At 44.8% G+C, this 25,041-nt stretch overlaps 2 protein-coding genes across 4 annotated transcripts; both read right to left on the reverse strand.

Annotated features, from left to right (window-relative positions):
- Positions 1-3,588: 3,588 nt before the first annotated feature.
- Positions 3,589-13,313, reverse strand: LOC147216346 (T-cell differentiation antigen CD6-like). 2 transcript variants are annotated; one of them, XM_086177997.1, is made up of 13 exons: positions 13,127-13,313; positions 11,690-11,813; positions 10,450-10,530; positions 9,344-9,619; positions 8,954-9,268; positions 8,154-8,465; positions 8,001-8,063; positions 7,746-7,877; positions 6,449-6,541; positions 6,244-6,351; positions 5,927-5,995; positions 4,711-4,845; positions 3,589-4,617 (listed from the first exon to the last, which is right to left on the reverse strand). In XM_086177997.1, exons 1-13 carry the CDS (start codon positions 13,172-13,174, stop codon positions 4,529-4,531), a joined length of 1,845 nt encoding a protein of 614 aa, XP_086034123.1. In that variant the 5' UTR covers positions 13,175-13,313; the 3' UTR covers positions 3,589-4,528. The 2 variants fall into 2 exon arrangements, with proteins under 2 accessions (XP_086034123.1, XP_086034124.1); XM_086177998.1 differs by lacking the exon at positions 6,244-6,351.
- On the reverse strand, positions 13,221-24,477 carry ints8 (integrator complex subunit 8). Of its 2 annotated transcripts, XM_086177996.1 has the most exons (29): positions 24,129-24,477; positions 23,210-23,255; positions 22,684-22,822; positions 22,036-22,210; positions 21,782-21,922; positions 21,567-21,638; positions 21,401-21,452; positions 20,934-21,113; positions 19,257-19,364; positions 18,945-19,097; positions 18,263-18,363; positions 17,880-18,021; positions 17,627-17,697; positions 17,205-17,380; positions 16,995-17,125; positions 16,737-16,847; positions 16,182-16,386; positions 15,935-16,056; positions 15,404-15,588; positions 15,288-15,321; positions 15,145-15,204; positions 14,994-15,055; positions 14,784-14,902; positions 14,585-14,688; positions 14,406-14,456; positions 14,237-14,310; positions 14,083-14,147; positions 13,508-13,551; positions 13,221-13,409 (listed from the first exon to the last, which is right to left on the reverse strand). In XM_086177996.1, exons 3-29 carry the CDS (start codon positions 22,814-22,816, stop codon positions 13,293-13,295), a joined length of 2,988 nt encoding a protein of 995 aa, XP_086034122.1. In that variant the 5' UTR covers positions 22,817-22,822; positions 23,210-23,255; positions 24,129-24,477; the 3' UTR covers positions 13,221-13,292. The 2 variants fall into 2 exon arrangements, with proteins under 2 accessions (XP_086034122.1, XP_086034121.1); XM_086177995.1 differs by lacking the exon at positions 23,210-23,255.
- Between the last annotated feature and the right edge of the window lie 564 nt (positions 24,478-25,041).

Consider the following 25,041-nt stretch of genomic DNA (forward strand, 5'->3'; position numbering starts at 1 on the left):
CTACACGAATGTCATGGCGAGGAAGAGGCCTCTGGACTGTTAACCGCAGCGAGGCGCTGAGAAGAAAAGGAGGTTAATGAGCTGAGGGTGGCGCTGGGCGGGGCCCGCCTTTCAAGTCCGGGTCAGTTTTCGGACTCATAAAAAAGGGGGTCCGGAAACGAGAACGCTCCCGCCGATCGTCTCTCCCAAGAAACAAACCGAGATAAGGCCGCGTCTGGTTACGGTAGCGGACAGGAAATGAGGTAACGAGGGCCTCCCAGAGGAGAGCGGTGCTCTGACCCGTGGCGGCCCAGACGGGTCCGCTGAACTTTGAATCGACACCCACCTCACAGATTAGGGGTTAGCAAAACCAACCTAATGGTTGGTTAGCCGACGCTATTGGCGGCATCGGCCGACTCCAGCGTGGTGAATTGTGAATGGGGGGCATCGGGCCAGTTTTAATGGCTTCCATGGAAGCGGTCGCCGACGAGGGAAGGAAAAGCCCTTTGATTAATGAGCTGGAGTGAATTTTTTTTTTTTTTTCGGGGTCTCAAAACATCTGGGGCTTTACCCAAACCCATGACCTCACGTAAGGTTTCGCTGGCCGCCATTCCCCCCCCCCCCCTCCTCCAGCCCAACGCGTCCCCGCAATCAGAACGCAGCGCCAATGTAAAGGGCAGATCCAGAGTGAGTAGACAAGGTGAGACCGGAGGGGGGGGGGCAACGTAAAAAAAAAAAAAAAAAAAAAGGAATAATAATCTCCGGAGGAAATGGAATAATGGAAGGAATGACTCAGACGGGTTAAAGGAAAGTTCATCTTCGCTTTTATGGAAAAAGAATGACATTTTTCTTTTCTAGTCTTTTCTCTGATTTTTTTTGTTTTTATTAAAACTGTATTTTATTTTGTTTTATTTATTACTTTTCTTTGGTTACTTATCTTGGCCTCGAATACTCATTATTAATTAACTTATTTATTTAGCTGAAATGCCTGTAAACCTTTTTAAATTTGTTTTTGAAGGGATAATTCTCTTCCTCACGATATTCAAGTATTAAAAGAAATTATTTTATATACAAAGTAAAATAATTTTATAAAAAAAGCCAGTTGCAGCCACTGAACAACACGATTATAATCAAAATGTAATTATATTGTATGTGTGGCCCTTTGGGGTATATACTACAATATACTACTTTGACACTGAACAAAAAATCAGTTAATTCAATTCTTGTTTTTCCTGCATCGAACGAACACGGGTCGACATCCTGGACCAGTGCAGTGAGCAACTATCAACTCTAGGGGTCTCCAGAACTCCTCAAGTCAAGACTCGCACTTTGCATTCATTCATTCGCTCATCATTTATAAGCCATTCGAAGCTGTCATTGGATGAGAGGCGGCAAAGGTCGCTAGTTGATCTCAGGGTCACGTATGAAGACAAAAAAAATTCACTCTTTCATCACCATGTCAGAAAAAAAAAAAACAACCATTCACTCATTCACACATCTGCAGGGTCTGTGGGGTGGGAAGAAATACAAAAACCTGAAGGAAGCCCACACAGAAATGTCACTCCTGTCGGAAACCAAACGGGGACCTTCTTGCTGTGAAGCTGAAGCGCTAACCGTTGCGCCGCCACTATTTTTGTTTTTAATGATTCAACTAGTTCAGTTTCGCTTTCGAGCGTTTCTCAACCCCCAGCTATCCAAACGCGGTGTCACTGACACCGTCTTCAGATGAGATTTCACAAAATTGAAAAATAACGATGCACTTTTTTGGGTTTCCCGCGGGCAGGTACGCGGCATCTCCGGGGCTTTTCTGCGCCAAAGCAAAGGGGGCCGGGGGACGGAGGGAGGGGGTTCAAAAGTTGAAAGCCGGGCAGGATCTGGTTGTCGGGACACTTTAAGCAACTAAGGGGACTTATGGAGTCGTAATCCTTTGTGTGTAACTGATTTAATGAACAAAGAGAAAACAGAAGGTTGATCTTTTAATCCCTTAAATACGAGGAGCTCCTTGAAATACGGGTCTCTTCCCCCCTTGATGTTAATCAGGACTGTAAATCCACTGCTTTCCAAGATCGGGACTCAGGATTAAAAACAAAAAGCAAAAAAAAAAAAAAAAAAAAAAAAAAAAACAGTTTCGAAGAGGATTCGTAATATATCTTAACCACGTACTTTCAGCTGGGATCTCTTATTACGCGCTGTGGTTGGTGTGTGTGTGTGTGTGTGTGTGTGTGTGTGTGTGTGTGTGTGTGTGTGTGTGTGTGACTGTGGCATGTGAAAGAGATTGGGTTTCATAAGGAGATCTGCTCGTTAATTCGCCTGTTTATCTCGAGTTCTGGACTAAATTTGAGAGTAATACACGCGTGCTTTATCTTCGACGGCCACCTCCTCCCTCTCTCGTCTGAACTCCCCCCCCAAACCAAAAGACGATTCATCTGGCCTCCCCAACACACACACACACACTTTTCCCTGCCAGACCTTCCAGTCAAAACACACCCGACCCTGCCGCTTATCAGTCCAATGCATCATCACTCCCACTTCTCACGTTAGCCGGGCCTCGGCTAACCCGCGGCTAACCCGCGACGTTAAAACTTTTACCCCTGCACCCCCTCCACCCCCACACACACCCTTCTTATGAAAGAAGTCATCACTTTGATCCAGAGCATCAGTTGGGTGCGGGGGCCTGGGGCGCTGATGCTCTGCAGCTGCTGCAGATGCAACCGACGGTTGTCACAACCTCGCACAGCTTTGCTGAGTGTGTGTGTGTGTGTGTGTGTGTGTGAGAAGATCCACAGTCACCGTGCTTTCAGACCTTCAGGCTGGAGGCGACATCTGGTGGCCGATTCGGATTTGGTCGGCTTGCAGAGACCTGATCTCTACAACGTGGATTGAAGGAAAAAAAAAACATTAATGCTCCTCAGGACTTAAAGAAACTCCCAAAAGAATTGCGGCTGATATTGAGGCGGGTTAAAGACCCACCATCCCAACTCTTCTCTCCTCCCCCAACAGACTTGGAATCAAAACTCCATTAATCACATACTTGTTTTTTCTCTTTGTTTACATTTAGTCTTGTACTGCACATTGGACTTAGCTAGATAAAAAAGCGGTTAGCAAGAAGGACCCTGGTCGGATTCCGACAGGGGGGGCCTTTCTGCGCGGAGTCTCCACGTTCTCCCTGTGTCTGCGTGGGGTTCCTCCAGGTTCTCCGGTTTCCTCCCACAGTCCAAAAACATGTAGGAGGTTCTCTGGAGACAACTAGATGACCCAGATGTGGGAATAACAGCAAAGGCTGCAAGTCTCGATGTACAGGACTGTCTCAGAAAATTAGAATATTGTGATAAAGTTCTTTATCTTCTGTACTGCAATTAAAAAAAAAAAAAAAATGACTTTTTCATGATACTTTAATATTTTGAGATAGGATTTTTGAGTTTTCTTAAGACGTAAGCCATAATCAGCAATATTAAAATAATAAAAGGCCTGCAATATTTCAGTTGATTTGTAATGAATCCAGAATGTATGACATTTTTGTTTTCGTAATTGCATTACAGAAGATAAAGAACTTTACCACGATATTCTAATTGTCTGAGACAGTCCTGTGAAACATGAACGTGTGAGTGAATGCCTGTCTATATGATGTTTGAATAAAAGTGAATCGCTGCATGTTTATATGGCGTGTGAATGAGTGACTGAATGTTTGTATGGCTCTTAATGACTAATAAAAGAAAGTCCATTAAAATGAAAGAGAGAATAGCTATAGGTATTATATATAACGTGTGAATGAGTGAGCGAATGTTCGGATGTCTCTATATGTGGCCTCATGATCAGTCCAGGGTGAACCCCCCCCCCCCTTGCACGATCACAACTTGGATAGGCTCCAGCTCCCCCGCGACCCTGAGAGCAGGATAAGCAGAATGAATGAATGAATAAACACTGGGAAAAGGAGGAGTTCACTGAGAAGCACAGGTATATAAAGGGAAAACCAATAAATACATTTAGAGGTAAAGCTGTTGCCCCGTGCCAACAACGTCCGACGGTGGGTTCAGTGCCGGTTCTGGTTTCCGGTGGGCGTCTGTCTGAGTTCCTCTCAGACAGTCAATGTGTAACTTAGCCAGAGAGTGGACAGATTTTGGGAAAAAAGCCAGGCTCTTCCTTTTTTTTTTTTTGCCAGAATCCCAACATCATGTCCACTTGGATGAATATTTTCAAAATATCTTCAGGGCTTTTGGCATCGTGTCCTCCTCCTCCACCCGTCCCTCCCCTCTGTCCATCACCACTCACATTTTATAAATGTCCTTATACCACCCCACCCCCAAATCCCTTCCACTCATCTTGAACAAGCCTGAACTTTTGACTTCTTCCTCCCACCTCCATCTCTGTCTTCTGGTCGCCTCTCCCAACTGTTCGTTACATCACTGCGACAAATCCGCAACAGAGACTAAACCGCTTCCTGCCGCTCTGCGATCTCCCTCGCTGAGCACATCGTCTGCCGGAGAGGAGGATCTGCAGGTAGGAGGGATTTCACGGCGCCAGTTGAACAGCGACCCGAACGCCACGCGGTCTAGGCCTCCCCGACGTCGTCGTAGTCGTCTCCGGCCGAGGACACGAGGTCAGGGCTGACGGGGGAGTAGATGTTTTCCTCCGTGTCACCTGATGATCAGACATATACACATATATATAACATATAAATAATAATCGCACATGACCAGCGCTTCTACAGACTACGGCTTCATGCACACTTACTGCTTGCGCTCGAGGTATCGGAGGAGTCAAAAGAGTCCACTGAGACGCGGGGCAAGATGGTGCAGTACTGAGACGGGACGCTTTGGGAGGTTGTGTAGCCTTCCATCCTGCCGCCAAGAGTGTCCGGCCCTGAAACTTTAAAAATAAGGAAAGATATTTGTAAAGGAACACATGAAAGCGGATATATATGTAAATGTGTAGTTGACGGTCTGCATCACCATGGTTACATTTTTTTGGTTTGTGTGTTTGTTTGTTTTTTTAGAGATTTACTTCAAGCAGTGGAATATCAAGCACTGATTTTGCATTTTGCATAAATACTACACGTAATCAGATACATGTACTTGTAAATACACATGTATATACGTTACATATATTTTTATATACCTTTAACTTTATTCTCATTTATTTCTTTTGATCTTTACAGTTTTTTTATTTTCATTTGATTTGATTTGATTCCTCATTTTTATAGAAAGCTCGATTTTGATTCCTCTCCATTTTACTCTGTGAGCAGGAGCTGCTTTTCTTTCAACAAAAAGCATAACATTATAGTCATTTGGCAGACACTTTTATCCAAAGCGACTTACAAAAAGTGCAATTCAGTCACCAAAGATCCAAAGTACGACGGCGTACTTTTTTAAGTCAGAAGTGACCACTCTACCCAATAGACATCTCAAAACCATATACACATACATACATATACATTCATTTCTTCGTTTTTTTTTTTTGTTTTCTCGGTGGGGCGATTAGTAGGGTAGGGCTTGGTGAAGAGGTATGTTTTCAGCAATTTCCCCCTCGGGGATCAATAAATCTGTAGGTCTGCTCCTCTGGGGAGAGAACTGTCCTTCTGTAATCATTCATTCATTCATTCATTCATTCATTGTTTGCTCTTCTTATCCTGCAATTCGGGTAGCAGGAGTACTGGAGCCTATCCCAGATAGATAGATGCAACCATTCACAGTCTCATTGGTGCACCTGGACAATTTAGGGTCTCCTGTGAACGTCCTGCATGTTTTTGGACTGTGGTAGGAACCTGGAGGAACCTTCAGAGACACGAGGAGAACGCGGAGACTCCTCGAAGAAGGACCCGCTGTCAGAATCAAACCGGCGGCCTTTTTTTTTTTTACAGTGAGCTAGAAGCGCTAAGCGCCACCGCACCCATACTCTCACTTTTACGATATCCCTGTCTGTACTTCACCACAACCTTACGGTGACTCACCTTCCGCTTGGCACTCGGGGCCCGGGGCCCTCGTCACTGGTACGGCGCTTCCTCCTTGCCAATGATAACCTGGATTCACCAGAGGTAAGAACGCCAGTTTAATCACAGAAGGCCGCCGACATGCGGCGTTGATCTGCACGGACTGCAAACACGCACAGCGGCGAAGCTCCCACTGCAAATCGCAGATACTAGCGGCTGACTGGCACAGAGGGGATTTGACGTTTCGTTTTCCACCAGATCTTAAACTCCGACAGCTTTTTTTTTTTTTTTTGTTCAGGAAACACAGAGGAGCAGATAGAAGGAGTAGGATGGCTCACTGGTAAAGGTGGAGAGAAAAACAGGTGGGCTGCTCTGCTCATAATAGTCTGTGTCCACTGACACGCCATCATAGAGATGCATCGGAGTATACCGGGGCTCAGCGGGGGCTTTGGAAGCGAAGGAGAATAAAAGGTCTTAATGAAGGTTTTGGGGGAAATGGCAGTGCGATTTACTGCAATGGATCCAAGAAGTAACCACACCGACCTTCTGGTTCCGGCAGGTCGGACTTGACCTTGACGAGGTTGACAGGTTCTCCGAGGGTGGAGGCCGGACGGGAGGATCCCTGCTTCAGCAGGACTGTGGACGGCAAGAGAGGGAGATGATGTGTGTTAACACAGAGGGAAAGAGGAAGCGGCTGTCTGTCTGATAAACATAATAAAAGGTAAAAGTAGTGGTGAGCACATGGTTCTCAATGACATGAGTGAATGAAGGGGGGGGATGGTTGTGTGTCTCTATGAAGTGAATGAGTGAGTGTATGGTTATATGTCTGAGGAGTAAATGAGAGAGTGAATGGTTTAAGTATTTATGTGATGTGTGAGTGAGTGAGTGTTTTTATGTCTTTATGGGATGTGTGCTTGAGAGCGTTGTATGACTATATCTGTGACGTGCAGGGGAGGCAGGAGAGGCCGTGCCTCACTTGCCAATCTTGGAAAGAAAAAAAAATGTAAAATGAAAAGACTTAAATGGTTATATTTTTCAGCGATTAGTATTATAAAGGTATTTGTGATTTAACTTGATAATGTGTATGATTTAAATACTGAGAGGAGATGTGCGGTGAGGCCACAGACTGTTGAGCCTCAATGTAGATTGCCAATAACGGCTGACAGCTGGCATGCTCTGCACTAAGACCATATTGCTGTCTCTCTGTATGTCACTATTAAAATGTATAAACTCTTTTGCTGAATGAACTACATTTCCAAAGTACAGTTTTTTTGTATGTGTGTTACTAGTTTCTTGTGCTGAGCGATCATAAAACGGCTGCAAAGAGCCACCAAGTGAGGCACGCAGTTCCCCTGCTTCATGGTAGGCGTGCCTCACCAGCCATGTGAATCCAAATTAACAAACAAATGATTGCATGAACAAATTAATAAATGACTGAATTGAACACATCACACTCAAATGTGCACGCGCACACACACACACACACACACACACACACACACACACACACACACACACACACACACACAAAACAAAAGATGGAAAGCTCAATCAACTACGGAGCACAAACATGGTAAAGAGGTTGTGACCTCCAAAGCTGGGATGGTTTTGAGAAACCCTAAATATATACATAGTGTTTTATTAATATAGGAAAACAATATATTAAATATCTTTGTGCCAATTAAAAGTATTTCTTTGGTTGAATGATGGTATCCGACATGGCAAAGAAGCAAGCGGTATTGATCAGACATCAATTTATTGGTAAGCATGTTACATGGGTGAGATTTGCTTTATTACTATTAAGTGTTTAAATGTATACAACAGCATAATAAACACCCACCGTATCTCTTCCTGTAGTGGCAGCAGAGCACGCTGTGGATGATCAGGCAGACGAGCAGCACGAGGCACATGATGAGGACGGAGAGGTTGAAGAAGGAGAAGTAGACGTCTTCGACCCCCGCTGTGGTCGGAACTTGACCGATGGATTTTGAACACAATAATAAAAATCTAAACATGCCAGTAAAGTAAAGAAATCTACTCTCTGAGTAGCTTGTAAACATCTCCGAAGGTATCTCTTAGATCTGAAGGTAATTACCAGGTCCTTCGGGTGATATTGTAGTTGCATTAATGCTGCTCATAATGGGGAACCCAAGGGAACCTGCCGAAGAACAACAGCGGGACGTGAGCGTCACCCAGACGGAGATTGGAGGTGAGCGAGGACACGCTGACACCGCGGAACGCCACTCACCGTTGCAGACGACAGCGGAGGCCTTGGAGTCCACGCAATAGTGAGTTTTGTTGACGTACTCTTTGCACTGCCAGAGGTCCCGCTCGGTGCCGCTGCACCGGTAGTACCACAGCGCGGCACGGTTGTGGCGGAGAGGGCGTTGAAACCTGGAGTAGGCTAGCGGCTCGCCGCAGCCCAGCATGGAGCAAACCATGGAGGCCGTGTCCTCGTCCCAGCAGTTGTCGCATACCGTCCCCCAGGTGCCGTTGCGGTGGACCTCCACTTTCCCCGAGCAGCGGTCCAAACCCCCCGTCAGACGCACCGCCCTCATCTCTGTCAGGATTCCAACCAAAATACTCAAAACATTAGTTGTTACAAATCAGAGCATAATGTATTTCTTGGCCTGACCGCAATAAATAGAATATATATCAAACACCCCGATGAAAGATTTATGAGGCATTTTGAAACATGATTGGTGATCACTTTTAAAACTAGTAATCAATTCTGTCATGGTTTTATGATATCAATAAAGATATGTCTCTTTGGGGCTCTGTTTTTATATGACATTTAATGAGAGGGTTGCACTTTTTAATGACGGGTGAATGAGAGAGCGAACGATTGTTTGCCTACATGATGTGCAAATGAGTCAGTGAATGGTTGCACATCTATATGACGTAAAGGTGGATGGTAACGCATGTCTCTATATATGCGGTGAACCCCATCTCGAATCGAATCATGGCTGGAAAAGCCCCACCCCCAAACCCAATATAGCAGGTAAAAGCAGAACAAATGAATTAATGTTTATATTTGAGCGTTCATACCCGAACACACAACCCCAGCGTCCTCCTTGTGGCCACAGTCGGACTCCTCCTGGGAGGCGGGGCAGGCCCACAGGTTGTCCTCCGAGCCGCTACAGTTCAGCTCATCCAGCAGTACGGGCCCCATGCCCGGGAGGGGGGCGTCCTCTTGGCCCGTCACGGCGAGGGCGTAACCGCAGCCCAACTGGCGGCACACCACGTCGCCATCCTTCAGGTCCCACCCGTCGTCACAAACCGTCCCCCACTCGCCCCGGCGCCGCACCTCCACCCGTCCGGCGCAGCGATCGACTCCCCCCGCCAGTCGCACCGCCTGGTGCTCTTGGGGGGTCAAAAGTCAAGAGGTCAGAGTCAGCCAGATTCAACTACCAGTGTTAACCGCAAAGGAGGATTTACCACAAATAGCCTCGGCCATCACGGTACAGTTACGTCCGACGCTCGGCCGGCAGTTGTCCAGACGGCCGTCACGGTGGGAGCAGCCGACGAAGCAGGTGGTGTTCGGCGGAGAGGGACTTCGGTTCACGCGATAGACCCGTCCGCAGCCGAGATCCCCGCAGATCTGGACGGCTAGCGCCACGGCCGAGTCTGAGTCCAGGCCCGCCAGGTCGGTGCTGTTGTTCCCGGGCATTCTGAGCGTCCAGCTGCACGCCGTCAGGCGGTGGACAAGAGGCCCTGCAGACCACACACACACACACACACACACACATGCACACACAGTCTGCGCTTTTCATGTATGGCTTTTTTTGAGTTTGCTCAACAAGACTAAAATATTAGCTAATTCAAAATCTGTACCCTGGACCAGTCGCCACTCGATCTCAGGGGCACATCCTGTATGGACTTACAACCGTTCACTCGCTCATTCAAACATCTCAAATGGACCTCCTCCATGTTTTTGGACTACGAGCAGAAATCGGAGAACGTGGAAGAAACCCTAACAGACGCGAGGAGAAAATGGAGAGTCCACACAGAAAAGTCACCTTGTTGCTGTGAGGCGGAAGGAACAACGCTGGGCCGCCCAACAAAAAATCTATCACACCTAATCTAGGTTTTGTTTCGGTCTTTAGCCAAAATGCACCTTGGCTGTAGGATGTAGGAATGAGCAGAACTGGAAACCAAAACAGAAATAGAGGAGAAGAAATCAGGGGAATGGAAGGATTCCTGATGTTTCCTCAGATTATGCTAATATGGAGTCACTGAAACTCAAAGGCAGATGTGCGTATTCCGATCCTACTGTTAAATGCATCATCTGTGCAAATTCTCCCAGCTGGGACATTTGTATTTGCCAAAGGTACGAAAAAGTGCATTGCTCCTCAAAAAAGAAAATGTAGCATCTGCATGGGGTCTTGCCTTCTTCAGTGCATCTGCAGGTTAACCCACATCCTGTGGTAGCTGTGGCAATGCACGTCACCATCACACTTTGCAAACAGCAGGGTGTTGTAATGCTGGTGTGAGTGTGTGTTTTGAGAGACAATATATGTAAAATATTGATAAAACCCACGTACAGGAGATGTCATCCGCTGTATTTCCCGCTCCACTCTCGCTGGTGCCGGGCGGATCCGTGCGGTTTGACAAGATGTCGAGAGCTGGGGGGGGACAGAGCGCCGGGCCCTGGGTCAATAATCACTGTAACACACCTCGTAACACACCACCGCTTACCAACCACAAGGCTGGAGCGAAAAAAAAAAAAGCAACTGCTTAACCCCATTTACAGTTCATATGTCGAAATTTGCGGGGTAAAACACATCATCTGTGTTTTTTTCAGCTTTCATTTCAAGCCGCGAAATAATTGCCGTGTGGTGGTCATGTTCTTCGGTGTGTATTCTGATCAACAGCTCGAAATCGCATCTATTCGATCCTTTTCTACCGTCTACACTTTTATCAATTTCCCTATACACGTTCACATCGTGCATAAAGTTATTACCTAGTAATTAATTTCTTTATTCTTGTGTTGACGGAATATGAGTGGCCATCTACATGCAGCTTCTTGTCTGCTTAAGGTTCTGTGTGACTGCAGCTTTGAACAGTGTAAGGTGAATAAAGTTGGTATTGTATTCGAATTTTTTATCTGAACCCGGTCTATTTTTCCATTTTTTGTATTTTAATATATTGACTCAATGTTGTTCAAGATTTTGACTGAAAATAAAATTTAAAAAAAAGGGCTAGAAAATATGGGCCAATTCTTCGGTGGAATTCTTTTCACCTCAATATCTTCAACTTCTGAAGATACAAAGGCCAAGTTATCTTTTGGACAAAATAAGATTTATTTTACCTAAATAAACTCCGTGCTCAGTTTTTTGTGTTTTCTGAAAAACTTGAAAAATTAACTCAGAAGACTTTAAGAAGGCAACAATGTTTTGCATCTGAAATATAGAACTTTGCTGCTCAATGAATAAAGTATTAGGTTGTAAAACAGAGGCAGAGAAATATTAAAAGGGAATCTAGACAATGCAGAATACACACTGGGTAAAACTTAAGCCTCGTGCCTGTTTTCCTTCAAATGAAACAATAAATCAATATCTCAAAACCCAAACGGGGCAAGGCCGCTGTTCCTGTTGAAATGATATTATAGTTTTGTGCGTTTTTGATTTTAGGCCAAGTTAGATTATGTCAAAGGAAAAATATCTTTAACACACAGTGTATGTGTAATATCACCGTCCCCACATGCTATCACAGATTGTATTTGACTTTAGACAAACCAAAAGCCAGATATCTTGGAATAATGTGTAGAGCTGTGATGGTTACCTTGACAGAGACAGCCCAGGTGGAGGATCACTATGAATTCCCTCAGCCTCATGTTGCCGGGTGCCCAGGGAGGGAGGGAAGAGGGTAGGGATGGATGGAATGGCTGCTGTAGTTCGACGCTCAGCTGCAGACAAGTGAAGTGGGACGCCAGTCTCGCATTTGACATTTATGTCAGACAGAGAGGGGAAGCGGACAGGTTTGAAAAAAAAACACCCAAAAAAAAAAAAGACGCCCCGAGGCACGGGCCTTCAAGACGAAACAAATGTTAACATTTTTACCAATTGTGATCAAAAATCCCCCACATGATGAGTAGATGGCAAATTATTTTGCGTTTTTGATTATACCCGGTTCCTCTGCCTGATGAAAAAATGCAACTGCAATGCAGGACATTTTTTCTGGAACAGGTTATTATTCAAACTACATCTCAAACCATCGCAGATTCTGATTATTTTGTTTTTGTAAATATTTGTGGGAGACTTACACTCCAAATACTGCAGTGAAAAATATGTATTAGTAATAAAGACACTTTAGATTTTAATAATAATATTTTGATAAATAATAGTCTTGCTACATAGAGACCAAAGTAAATTAAGGCAATTTGAATTTGGTTTTTGTTTTGTCGAGAACTAATCATAAGTCCCATTCGATGGATTTAGTTTGTCAGAAAATGTGTGTGTGTGTGTGTGTGGCTTCACAGCACAGAGAGGTGGCCTGAAGAGCAGGGGTGGGCAAACTTTTTGGCTCAGGGGCCGCATTGGCTTTTAAAATTTAAATGATGGGCCGGGTCATTACAAGACATGATGCATAAAAATAAAAATAAAAAACGCATTTGTTAACAGTACATATCACTCGACTGACATTTGCTTTGAAAATAAAACCAGCTTAGATTTGAAAGCTCTGATGTTTGCTTGCATTTCATGCACAAACCAGTTTTTCCCCTTGTAGCGTCACATCCAGCTCATTCATGTGTGTCAGTATGTCCACAGAAAAGGCTAAATCACAAAGCCAATCAATGTCATTCAGCTCAGGAAAATTCTCAAGTAGCTCCAAAAATGAAATAATCTCATGTTTGAGCTTCCACATTCACTGATCCATTCATTCAGTCATTCACATCAAGTATGAATTCTGTACCAATCTTTGGCGAGCCGGATTAAAAAGACGAACGGGCCGGATGTGGCCCGCGGGCCGTAGTTTGCGCACTCCTGCTGTAAAGGTATTTGTAACAGGTTAGGAGATCATCTATTCTAAATGCAAAAAAAAAAGCAGAAACCTGACTGAAAATAAATGGTGGGTAAAATGTGGGTAAATGGTATCCACATCTGATCCTGCGCTGAGAGCGGAGGCAGGGCTACAGCCCCTTCCACTCCACCCTCACAACTTTGCAATACCACACATTGCAATACAAATGAAAACTTTTGCAGTTTTGCAGAAACATACCCAGGGCTGTGCAGCGAGTCGCAGACGGAGGGAGCCTGAAGAATCCATCTCTTTTCGTTTCTGTTTTATTTTTTTACAAAGCAGAGACTGCAGCTGTCTAATTTTATTTATTCTGTACCAAAAAAATAAAATAAGAAATAACAATATACAATCCTTGGTATGTTGACTAGAAATACAGTTTAGCCATGGCCTGCAGGAACCTCTTCTTTCTCTTCTGCGCAGCCAGCTGGAGAACTTCCTCCGGGTTGCTGGTGTTCAGTTCCGTCTGGCCAATGGCCTTTATCTGAGGGGGGGAGAAGAGCGTTAGCAGAAGTCGCCTCTCGCCAAAGACAATGGCAGTAAAGCAGGTTCATTCAGGTAAGCCAAAGCCGAGAGACCCACCGCTATCTGCCTTTTTTCCGCTTCCCCACGTTTGTGGTGGATGTCTGAAGAAAGTTAGGGAGTTATCGTTCTCTGTGTGGGCGATGTTTCCACCCTGCGCGAATGTCACTGCTTCTCCATCCATATGACGTGTAACTAGGAGGGTGAATGGTTGCATGTCTCAATACGTGGCTCTGTTATCAACTGGCCCTCGTTGCAGGGTTAACCTCACCTCTCACCCAAATACAGCTGTAGGCTCGAGCACTGCCCCCCGCGACCTTGAGTTTAGGATAAGCGGTATAGACAATGAATGAAAGAATGATCGAATGAATGAATGTACTTCAAAATATTGCTCCTCACTTCTAAATGCATCCACAGCCTCTCCCCCCCCAAAACCAATCAGAGCTACTTTAAACCCATCTCTTCAAAACTGTCTACTCTGTCATCTGGATTACAATCTTTTTAACCTTTTTGATCACTGGCGTTGGAAAATGGGCCCAAAAATTTTATTATTTTCACAGTAAGCATTCACGTCATGTACTTTATGAGCGGTATAAATCTTCAAGTTGAGACTTTCTGTATCTGAGAGAGGATACGCGTGAGATACTCCAGGATGGTCACGTCCCAGATGTAATCATAGAACGAGTCCATGGCGTCGTGGCTGCGGGAGAGAAGACCACAGAAGTTCCCGCAGGTAAGCGAAACATTATCAGGCCGGTCTTTAAATTTGACCCAGGGGTGGCGACCCACCTGTTCTGTTCCTGGAGAGCTTTGAACGCCGTCATGTAATCCACTTCCCTCAAAAACTGGCACAGCACGGCGACCTGCGGACGAGAGGGTATTTAAAACCGAACGTGACATAACACGGGTGGATGGGTATCGGGGTGCCGAACGCCGCGCGTGGGTTCGGGGGTCAGACCTGCGTGTGGCAGTTCATCATGGAGCAGCACTTGATCATCCTCTTCAGGACCTGTGGATCGGACAGGGGAGGTTTCCAAATATGCATAAACAAAAATCTCAATAATCACAAGCTGATGTGCAAAACAAACACATCATTTTTTTTTTCTTTTTACACTAGCGTCAGCTCGAATTACCCACCTGGTCGGTGTACACATCAGGCGGCACAGGTTTGGTGAAGAAGTCTGAGCACACTGCTCCCGCTTGCAGGTAGAGGTTGAGGGCTGCCGAATACTGGTTGGTCACTGCGGGGAGAGGAAATGGAAGGATTCGGTGAAAAGGAGGCCTCTGAGATACTGTCGGGGGAGGGCAAGCCCAGAGACTGCGTTCGAAGTCTTACCAAAGTAGATGTCGGCCTGAGTGACGAGCCACGACTGGTTGTTGGGGTTCAGGGTGAGCGCATAAGACACCAGCTCTTTGACTGTTACCGCCACCGCTTCCACATCCACCGCTTGGATGCTGCGCGTAGCATCGCGTGGTTAGAAGTGTCGGGAGAACGGAGAAAAAAAAAAAACACCTCGGGGTGGGAAAAAAAGAACAGGGATCTTACTTTGGCAGGGAGGACGGCCAAATGGAGAGGTGCTCTGCCGTCACTTCATTCACGATGTCGTCCTAAGGTAGACAGGAAATAGCGCGTAAACCCATCGCGACGCTGCACTGTCACGATTTTGACGCCCGACGGCGCTGGGGCTGAGACCTACCCGCACGATGCTGTGGAGCCTGACGAAGAGGGAGATGAGGGTGGTCAGCACCAGGGGCTCCTGAGGGATACCAGAGGAAACAGGTTAGCGTTGTATCAATGAAAAAGAAAAAAAAAAGAAATAAAAACTGCTGCGTTACTTACTCTGAGCTTCTTGATGAATGTTATGAATTTACTCCTGGAGGGAGACAACAAACAGAGAATGTTGACATTGTTCTTGTTTTTACTGCCTACCAAAGAGCATAGCGAGGAAGAAGCACCTGTGCAGGATGCCCATGGAGGACTCCCTCTGCTTGATCAGGCCCACACGGCCGTCGTTGTTCCTCTTGTGCTGGATGGACACGCTGCAGATCTGCACCACCACATCCCACAGCTCCTTGGCTGTGCGCCGGCTCTCCTTAGGGCCAGGGAGCTCCTTGCACGTGGAGGCCAGAAGCTGGCCCAGCTGAAATTCACATTTTTGCATTTAAGAAATGCACCAAGCAGCTTTTGGAGAGTGTGTGTTGTCGTTGCATAACATGGTAAATGCATGACTGCCGCAATGTGTATAAGAGTGTTTTGGAGCTATTGCAGGGTGTGTTTAATGACTTCCAACAGAGGGAAGCTACAGCTTCCATTGGCTACCATTCATTGTGCTAAGCTTACTAGCAGGAGTGTGTGGCTTCTATCTTGAGCAAAGAGTCAGCATGGTGAAGATGGCAGTAGTTGTTGTGTTCCAACAAGAACTGCTGGTCTTTTCTTCAAGTAAAGCTCTAAACCATCACAACACAGTGGGAGGGGAGCGCCGTTACCTTGATGTAAGGGTTGTTCATGACCAGAGACGGAGGGACCTGCAGGGTCAGGTAGTCGTTCTCCCTCCAGTTCAACATAAAGGCGACACACTCCTCACCGACAACCTGACGCAGAGGCAAATCTGGACGCAGAAAAAGAACAAAAAACAGAAAAATTAGGATTGGTACTATCTAAACAATTTGTTCATACTTCTGCAAAATACGAAAGTCCGACAGAAGTCCAAAAGTATTAGTACTATATGCTAACCGTGGATTCTCATCTCCAGGTAACCTCGGACTCTGCTGACCAGATCGGGGGGAGGCCTCTCCTTACTGCCTTCAGCCGCCATCGTCTCGTGGGCACGGACCTCTAGCAGCAGCATTTCGTTGAGCATCACCTGCCGCAGCTTGGGGGAAAACTCGGTCACCAGCTCCAGGCATGCGGAGAACAGCTGCCGCGCGTGGGCAAAGTCCTGTTGGAACACAGACAACAATAAGTCTACTCGGTGTTCTCCCCTCAACATTTGAAGGGTGACAAATGCTATTGAATTGCCTTAATCTGACTAAATGTGTATTAATTTTTCATTTCTAGGAATACATCGTGTTTGTATCTGTAGTGAGCAAGCAAGAACAATAACCAGGAATCTGGTCCTGATAAGCATACTTTAAGAAACAGTAATATCACAAAATACTCTCTAAATTCCCATTTTTTTCAATACAATTCATCACCTAACCAAACTGTAAAATGATAAATTCACATATCTCCCCTTTCAACTTGATTTGATGCTTCGAGCATAAATGATCTATCGTATCGCAATCGTACCCTTATTGAGATGCAGTGGAGGCCTTTGGCCATGAGGATGTACACCAGGTCTTTGGTCAAGTTATCTTTGATACCAAGGATGACGTTTATGTAATCCGGAGGAACTTCCCACTGAAATCACACACACACACACACACACACACACACACACAGTGTTTAGTTTGAAATCTTTCCCATTCTCTTTCATTGCTTTTCATCGTTTGTTTATTCAGGAAACCAATGCATTTTTCCATCCCTGTGCCTGGTGTGACGTCCCACCTTGCTGTTGACCCTCCAGAAGGATCGTTCAGCCATGCCGTGGAGTTCGATGAGGATCTGCCTGATCCTGCGCGGCTCCAGGGAGAGGATGAGCTGCTGCTCCAGCTGCCCGATGTTCACGCTGGCTGACGCTGTGGAGGCATCCGGCAAAACGTTCAGAGACGGCACGGCGAGGAACGCCGACTGGAAAAAAAAACAACTAAGATTTACCTGGAATGTCATAGAACGATGGCAGGGGCTTGGCGCTGAGGTTGATGGTGGCCGACCTCTTCCTCATTTGCTCCACTAGGACCTTCCGCTCCTCCTCTTTCAGCAGCTCCATGAAGAGCTTATGAGACGACACCACGAAAACAAGAGAGAGGTCCTCCAGGCTTTCACAAAGGGTCCTACACAAAGACGAAAACGCATTTTTAAACCTGTTTCAAATAGTACAAATAGGAATTATCTATAATGATCTAATGAGAAAGATCTAATATCATCTTTTCCCAAGGCAACTGTTATGTGCAACAAAAACATGATGGTATAAGGGCTCTCTGGCCCTTTAAGTAGAGTAAATATATATTACAAAGTCTCCCTTTCGACAAATACATGAATCCACAATGATAGACGGGACATTGATTGATGTCACTCACTTCATAAAATTAGCCATGTTTCTTCTTGAAGTTTCCGATGGACGTTCTTTTTCCAGCGATCGCGTGCAAACCTGCCAGCACCAATCAAATGGAGGTTAAATTGGTGATACACATAGAACTCCTCAGATGACACAGACGGAAAAATCTTTTATCAGTACATCAGATTTGTTCCCAAGCTTCGAACCTTTTCATCGTTCTTTGGTATCCAAAAGCAATGTAATGTGATGGGTTTTTTTCTTTTGTGCTCGATTACCTCTAAAATGAAGTCCACCATACGTTTGCTGGGCTTGAATAGCAGCTGCTGGAAACGCACGCTGAGGACCTCTCCCTCCAGAGCGTCTCGGATGGCGTTGCAAACACACAGCTTGTGGCAAACCTCGTCCAGCCCCGTCTCCCTGAACAGAGACAGAGATGAGGCCGAGTGACCGGACGACGCGGTGGCTTCTCACGTCAGCCTTCATATTAAATAGACTGATAAACTCAGATGGCAATTACAAGCTCTAAGTGGTTCAGAAATAACCAAATTGCAAGGCATATTAAAAGAATAGCAGGCTACCGTACAGACGTATCAAAGCAAATGTATGGAGATAGCCAAGAGTCACTGAAGTGGTCTGAAGAGTTGAACTGCAGTCTCACCCCTGCTGCACTTTATACAAGAACTCCCGGAGGACGGATCTCCTGAAGTGATTTGGCAAACTGCGGCTCACGTTGTCCTTGACGAAGGCTTCGATGACTGCCTGGAAGGACGGAGGTGGAGTTTATCACCCTTTATCCTTCAGGTTTATCCCTCAGCTGGGATGTGACACAGCTGTGCGCTGAGATACTGTTAACCCAGTCTTCTATTTACTAAAATGCATCACCCTCGACTGTATTGCAGAGTCCTAGCATGCATGACATCAGTACCGATTGGTTCAATGAGAGCTAAGCGTTCGGTGGGGACGTTGTTCAGGGGGAAACAGGGAAAAAGGCATAGATGACAAATATACTGGTTCGACATTGGAACGTAAATAGCAAAGGGAAACTACAACATGACTGAAATCGTAATTATATTGTTTTGATCACTTTCAGGGCCAAGATCCATCTGTACACACCAGCCCCTGCGGTCAAAGAGGCATATTTGCTGTAGGGCGCACGTCACAGACAAGATTCTCTTGGTTCTCAAGGTTCTCTTACTGCTCTTCATGTCCTTGTGGCGTCTTGTGAATATTTTCTGAGGTGGTTCCAAGCACACCTTTGTAGTAATGTGGCGTTTTAAAGCGGACAACTCTAAACTACCCTCTTGTTACCGCAAGCTTCGGCGGTGCGGATGCCAGCGAACCTGGTAGTTGTGCGCTTTGATCAGGCTGTTAATCTGGTCGTAGTAAGTGGCCGGCAGGTCGCACGAGTCACAATCCCCTGTCAGGGCCTTGCAGGCGTTCCAGTAGCCGGCAAGGCGCTTCTCGTCCAGGTGGACGTGGACGGCGGAGCTCAGCTGGAAGACGAAAGAGAGCAACTGCTAGCGTGACACTGCTCTTGTTCATGGACATGTGCAACATTTGTGATTCAAAGCTAAATAGCAAAGACGGTTTAAAGTGCAAGGTGTTCATCTTTGTTTAATTATCGAGGAAACTGAGCAGTCCAAGTTTCATACCTTCTTGAGCAGCTCCTTCGTTTGTCGGAAATGATCCCTGGCTTTCTCAACAGCCGGCTGCTCCGTGCAGCCCTGTTGGAAGAAAATAGCTCCCAAATCGTAATGAACCTGAAACACACCACATTTGAGATTTATTTTCGAAGACTGTTACACGGCGGTGTAACGCGGTACAGTGAAAAGATGAACCTTGGTCATTAAATTCTATTCAACACAAACATTTTTGTTTTGGAGATTTCTCTTCAGTACACACAAGTCTTAACTGTCATGGATGCCTACTTTCATTAGCATGAGTAAATAAGGAGTTTTACAGCAAATCCCAGTACAGGTGCACTAAATCTGTAAATAAAATGAAAAGTGTAGGAATAGTGACCATTATCACCAGATAATGAGAACCCCATGAATCTGTCTCAATCGGGAGGATGCCGAAAAAGGGATTTGGCTCAATTAAAGGTGCAATTGCTCATTTTTAGGACATTGTTTAATCGTTTGGTGATGAAGATTCAAGGTCATCCAGGTCAAGATTCATCATTTAATCTTGAACTTCTTTTTTTTTTTCATCTAAGACATTCCTCCTCTCATCCCAGAGGGCTTCTTCTAGACTGAGGGGAATTTTCAGGTATACCACTGCTGGGGTTGGCAGTTGGGCCCATAATATTAATAAATGAGTTGATATGTTGAATGGGGTTGTCATGTCAATGTGTATGTCTTTGTGTGTGTGTGAGTGTGTGTGAGAGAGAGAGAGAGAGTGGTTTGGGGATCAGAGGTGTGAATTCCAGTGACTGACCTGAGAATATGAACAGGTAATCATACAGCTAATGTGTAGATTGTGTAAAACAAATAGAAATCATAGGATGCAGATGGATCTGGTTTGTGTGCATGTGTGTGTGTGTGTGTTATGGTCTGTTTATACCATGTACAAGACACGTTTGCACAAAAACCCCATTCATTCTAGTTGATGCAAAACAATTCATATTAATACAATGTCATGGAAATGTCTAGGAGAGGCTTAAGGACTGGTGCAGGACTTGTATGCCAGATGTGAGACAGTGGTGAGGTGTACTGTAGGTATGGAGGTGGGACTTCATCAGGATCAGCTTTGAGTCCATCAGAGGGACAGCGCATGTTAGATGTTTTGGAGGTAAGGTAAGGCAGAGAAGCCAGGCGGAGATGGTTTGGTATGTGTAGAGGACAGATGGTGAATATATTGGTGGAAAGATCTTCTGATGGAGGTCAAAGAGAAGATTTATGAATGTTGTGAAAGAGAACAAGAAGTTGGTTGGTGTGAGTGAAGAGGATACAGAGAATAGGGTGAGATGGAGAAGGTGTAATTTCTGTGGCGAACCCTGAGGGGAAAAGCTGATAGGAAAAAGAAGTTATAATAATAATAATAATACATACGATTTGTATAGCGCTTTTCACGGTACACAAAGACGTATTACTTCTAATTATTTGGGTACTAAAGTGACCTTGCAACCAAATGATTTTTCCAAGCTTATAGCTCCGGTTCAGCAGCGAAACCCACCCAATGGCATTTGTCCCTCTGTTTGCCAGCATCCACCTACATCAAACACAAATGTAATTTCCAGCGACAACTGTTCCTCAGTGGGTAAGAGTTGGAAGGAAGAAATTCCTCTGAAATAAAACAAATGAACCCACAGAATGAAGTAGTCCACCGACCTGGCAGTGTAGCTCGTCCGCACTGATCCGGAGCCCCGCCGTGGAGGACTCCGTCTCTCCGTTCGCAGCTGCGTCGGCCGCCAGCAGGTCCAGAGTCCTTAGGGTGTGGATGTAGAAGTCTTTCTTCAGGCGAGCTGCGCCTTCCAGGACACTGATGGAGTCGTTGGCCTGCTCTTTCAGCTGGCAGTGTCACACCAAAAAAGAGATTACAACGAGGCTTAAGTGAAGTGATACTCAGAGGCACTTTTACCAATTTCAACACTGTCAATCATGACATCCACCTGGGTTTGGAAAGTACATACTGTATGTTATTCTTTTTTTTTCTTGCTTGTTCTTAATATAATAAATCCTTAGGCAATTTCTTGCCATCTTTCTTGTTTCATTATTTTGCTGTATTTAAAAATATTGCCTCGGAGCACTTAATAATGTCTAAGTATTGAGGTCGTCCCAACAGGCAGTTCTCTCACCACAGACAGGATGTTGTCAGTCATCTCTTTTTCTTGCTGCACCACATTCAACCTTGGGGAGAACCAAAACATCCAACATAGATGTGAAGCATTTTCTTCTCACAAAGGACAACAAATCATGCAGAAAACAAGTTTAAACTAAAATAAAGGACTGGGGAACATTTACATGTTCATTTGGTGAGGTCCGGGTTTAGTCTGTTTCTCTGGGAAGCTACTCAGCACGATGGTACGAATGGCCCTTTGACGGAGAGAATACACACACACACACACACACACACACACACACACACACGTCACAAGTTGTTACGACGACATCAACATAGTTATTTTCATGAAATAATGGCTGACTTTCATGTCTGCTGTCCCGGCAGGTGAACTCACCAGCGGTTATAGATGATGACAGCCATGGCGGTTGTCGGAGGCAGAGTGGACAGATCCAGGTCCACATGTTTTACACCAGGAGGCACTTTGCTCACACACAAGAGCTCATTCAGCAACATGTTCAATACTGGGATGGTTAAGCTAAGAGAGAAAAAAAATAATAACTACTTTATACAACAATGTGCACGTCCTTTTCGACCTTCACCTCAGCCCAAGATAGATTTGATGACGAATGGAAAGATTTGCGCACGCACCCTTTCTCGAGAACATCCAGATCCCATTTCATGTGCGCGGCAACTTTAAGCGCAAGCAGCTTCAGGGTTCGGTTTCTGCGGTTGTCAGCGGGGGGTTGAACTTGGTTCTGCTCGTTCACCGAGGGTTTGGACGCCTGCTCCAGGAACTGGACAATCAGCTGCACTGGCGTCGGGTCTGAGGAAACGGTTTGGAAAATGAAAAATTTAAGAATTAGATTATGTGATGTAATATTAGCATCACAATATGGATAGTATAGTACACAGAGACTTGCATAAAAGTAATCGAAGATTTGCAACATTATAAAAAAGGTTGCTTTTTTTTTTCTTTCTTTTTTTTTTCTGAAATACACACAGATAGCCACAAGGATATAATAAAATATTATTTACATAATGATTCACAGGTCTGAAGAAATTACCTTTAAAACTTCAAACAATCAAACTTAGTTGAACAATTTATGGTAAGTCCTAAATATCTGCTAGTGACGAAATAAAAAAACAAGAAATGAGTTTGCCAAGATGAGAAAATTAAAAATATCACAGCAATAAATGATTAAAAACTATCTATGTCTCCATTCAAAACTTTTCATCATATCCACCTGGGAATTCAAACAAAGAAATATTTCTATTCTTATTTCTCATAAGCCAAACCTGGGTTGGACTTCTGCAGGTGTTTCTCCAGCAGGGCGCTGTCCAGGAGGAACTCAAACCAGGAAGTCTGAAGAGGTGTGCCGGGCCGGCTGCCGGCCACGGCAGCAACTCTGTCTGCTGCTTCTGCACTCATCCCCCCCTGGCAAAAGAGCAACAGACTGGGGGTTTTCACATTTTTCTTCAAAGCGTCATGGTGGCCAAAGGTGTAGAACTTTCAAGAATCAATGAGTCTCAATCAATCTCTGATCCTGGGGGTTCCCACATAGGACAAGTTCTCTAAAGTCCTTACGGCTAAGCATCCTTCTTCTGACAAAGTGGAGCAAAGGGAAGGGGTGGGAATAATAATAAGACTAATAATAACAATATTGATGATAATAGTACATCAGATACTTATAGCACTTTTAGGATGCTCAAAGACATTGTACAATGTAACAAAAGATAAGCACAACAAAATAGAGTAGAAAATCTGTTAGAAATGGGGAAAGGTGTGATTTAACAAGAGTTTTTAAAGAGTCTGAGTTCCTACGGTGTTAACATCTGGGTGAATGGATGCTGAGATTGGAACTTCCAGGCTGGAGGCCGTTATGAGGACCAGGGAGAAGATTTATGGAGGAAAAGAAGATATGAAGTTAGTTGTAGTGTGTTGGTCCAAGTTCATGTTCGGGACAGCTTTAGATGGGCATTGTATCGATCAAACATTGATGAGTGAGTAGCCAAAAACATCTGAATATATGGGAATAGGACATAAGTGAAAATGTGAATATCAAATAAACAAACAGTTGTATGTTTCTTTTTGGGCTGCGGTCATTAGCAACTGCAGCAATATGCAGATGGAAAGTCAGAGGGGTCAAATTAGGATCAAATAAGCTAAATATACACAAATTAAATGGATTTATCGTTTACAGAGCTGTCATTGAATAAAATACGAAATTTCATCTGGAAACTGAACCAAAACTGAAACATTCAGGAAGTTAAAGTTGTTAAAACTATTCAGAGTGATATTTATCAACAAGACATTAAATGGGATTTCTCTTGGAAACATTTATGAAACGTATTCATACTAGTGTAGCTAGAGAAATAGCCAAATCATATTAAATCCAAAGTACATTAACTCTCCTTAACTTCACAATAGGCAAAACTACAGGCCCAACATTAGTCCTAAATCGGCGAGATAACACAGAAATTGTGTTATTTACCTAGCTATGAGTTTAATTCATTTCATGTAGCATGTAGACAAAGGGGGCTTCCATTTACTTCACGGGTAATCCCCACCGGGCGGGGCTTTGCATCGTTGCCTGTAACAGAGCCCATGCAGCGCGGTGCCGCAGTCAATATCAAACGCCCCCTTCCCTCGCTTCTCTGTTGTGACAAGTCTTCGGCTAACTAGCTAGCTTAGAAGCTAACTCTACGGCCTGCAGAAGTCAAGAATGGGGAAAGTCTCTTACCTTATCGGACTAGAAATGAACAGGCAGAACACACAAGAGGTAAATATGCGACAGGGTCTGCAAAAATAGATGACGCGCTAAAGGAACAGTGTGTTTCTCACATAATTCATTCTTCGATGGGCCATCCCCTTTTCGCGTAATTCCGGTTCCGTTTCGTCGCTAAGGAGACGCGCAGCGCCGCGTTTAAGTAGCGTTCAAAGTGAGTTCGCAGCAGTTTCACGATCGTCAAACTCGAATCGAAAAATATTTTCGGAAGTTTGTTCTAAAAAAAAATCAATTAAAAATACCTCACATGTATAAAATCACTGGCCCGGTTTTGTATTGTAGCGACACTGCGGTACTGTTTTAGAGGAATGTAAACCAACAACTTGTCATCAAATGTAATGTCTGAGCGGACGTGCCCAATGATGACTAGTTGCTGGTTAACAAACTTTATCCTTTATCCTTAGAACAATTATGCCTCTACTAAACCTCCTTCGCCTTCTCCCTCTCCCTGCCCCCAAAACACTTGCACAGCCAGCTGGAAAGCACCGAACTCCGAATAGTCCTCTAAAAAACGTGTTCCCAGTCTTTTTTGAGCCACGAAACATATTTTACATTCGAAAAATCACATGGCATACCACCAAATAAATATGTCAAAAAAGTTTTTAATGAAATAGAATGAAACTGTAGTCTCAATTTACTTAGTGTGAAATCTGGCCCTGTTAAAGCTGGAGGAACTGAGGAGAGACATCCTTCAACTGCTCTGAGTCTCCTTTTCTTAGTCTTTAATGCAGTCTTGCTTGAAAAGCTCATCAAACATGTTGTGGAGAAAAGGAGCAGAGCTGAAATCTATTTTCCAAACTGAGGAACTCCTTAGCCACAGTCAGCCAGGTGTATCTACCTGCAGCTGTTTGAGCAGCTGCAGGTAGAT

Source organism: Fistularia commersonii, chromosome 30, assembly GCF_037954325.1.
Source record: "Fistularia commersonii isolate RoL2024-O1a breed Wild chromosome 30, RoL_Fcom_v1.0, whole genome shotgun sequence".
Lineage (NCBI taxonomy): Eukaryota > Metazoa > Chordata > Actinopteri > Syngnathiformes > Fistulariidae > Fistularia > Fistularia commersonii.

Bases quoted from the DNA above. Each gene is read 5' to 3' on its own strand.
- LOC147216346 (XM_086177997.1), bottom strand. From the start codon at position 13,174: ATGGATTCTTCAGGCTCCCTCCGTCTGCGACTCGCTGCACAGCCCTGG. The intron at 9,269-9,343 runs GTAAATCCTCCT...TGACCCCCCAAG, and splicing joins GATGGCCGAGGCTATTTGTG to AGCACCAGGCGGTGCGACTG. The intron at 6,542-7,745 runs GTGGGTGTTTAT...TGCCGTCCACAG, and splicing joins CCACTACAGGAAGAGATACG to TCCTGCTGAAGCAGGGATCC.
- ints8 (XM_086177995.1), bottom strand. From the start codon at position 22,816: ATGAGTGCAGAAGCAGCAGACAGAGTTGCTGCCGTGGCCGGCAGCCGG. The intron at 17,698-17,879 runs GTAATCGAGCAC...TGGTGCTGGCAG, and splicing joins TGGTGGACTTCATTTTAGAG to GTTTGCACGCGATCGCTGGA. The intron at 14,689-14,783 runs GTAAGACTTCGA...CTCTCCCCGCAG, and splicing joins TCAGGCCGACATCTACTTTG to TGACCAACCAGTATTCGGCA.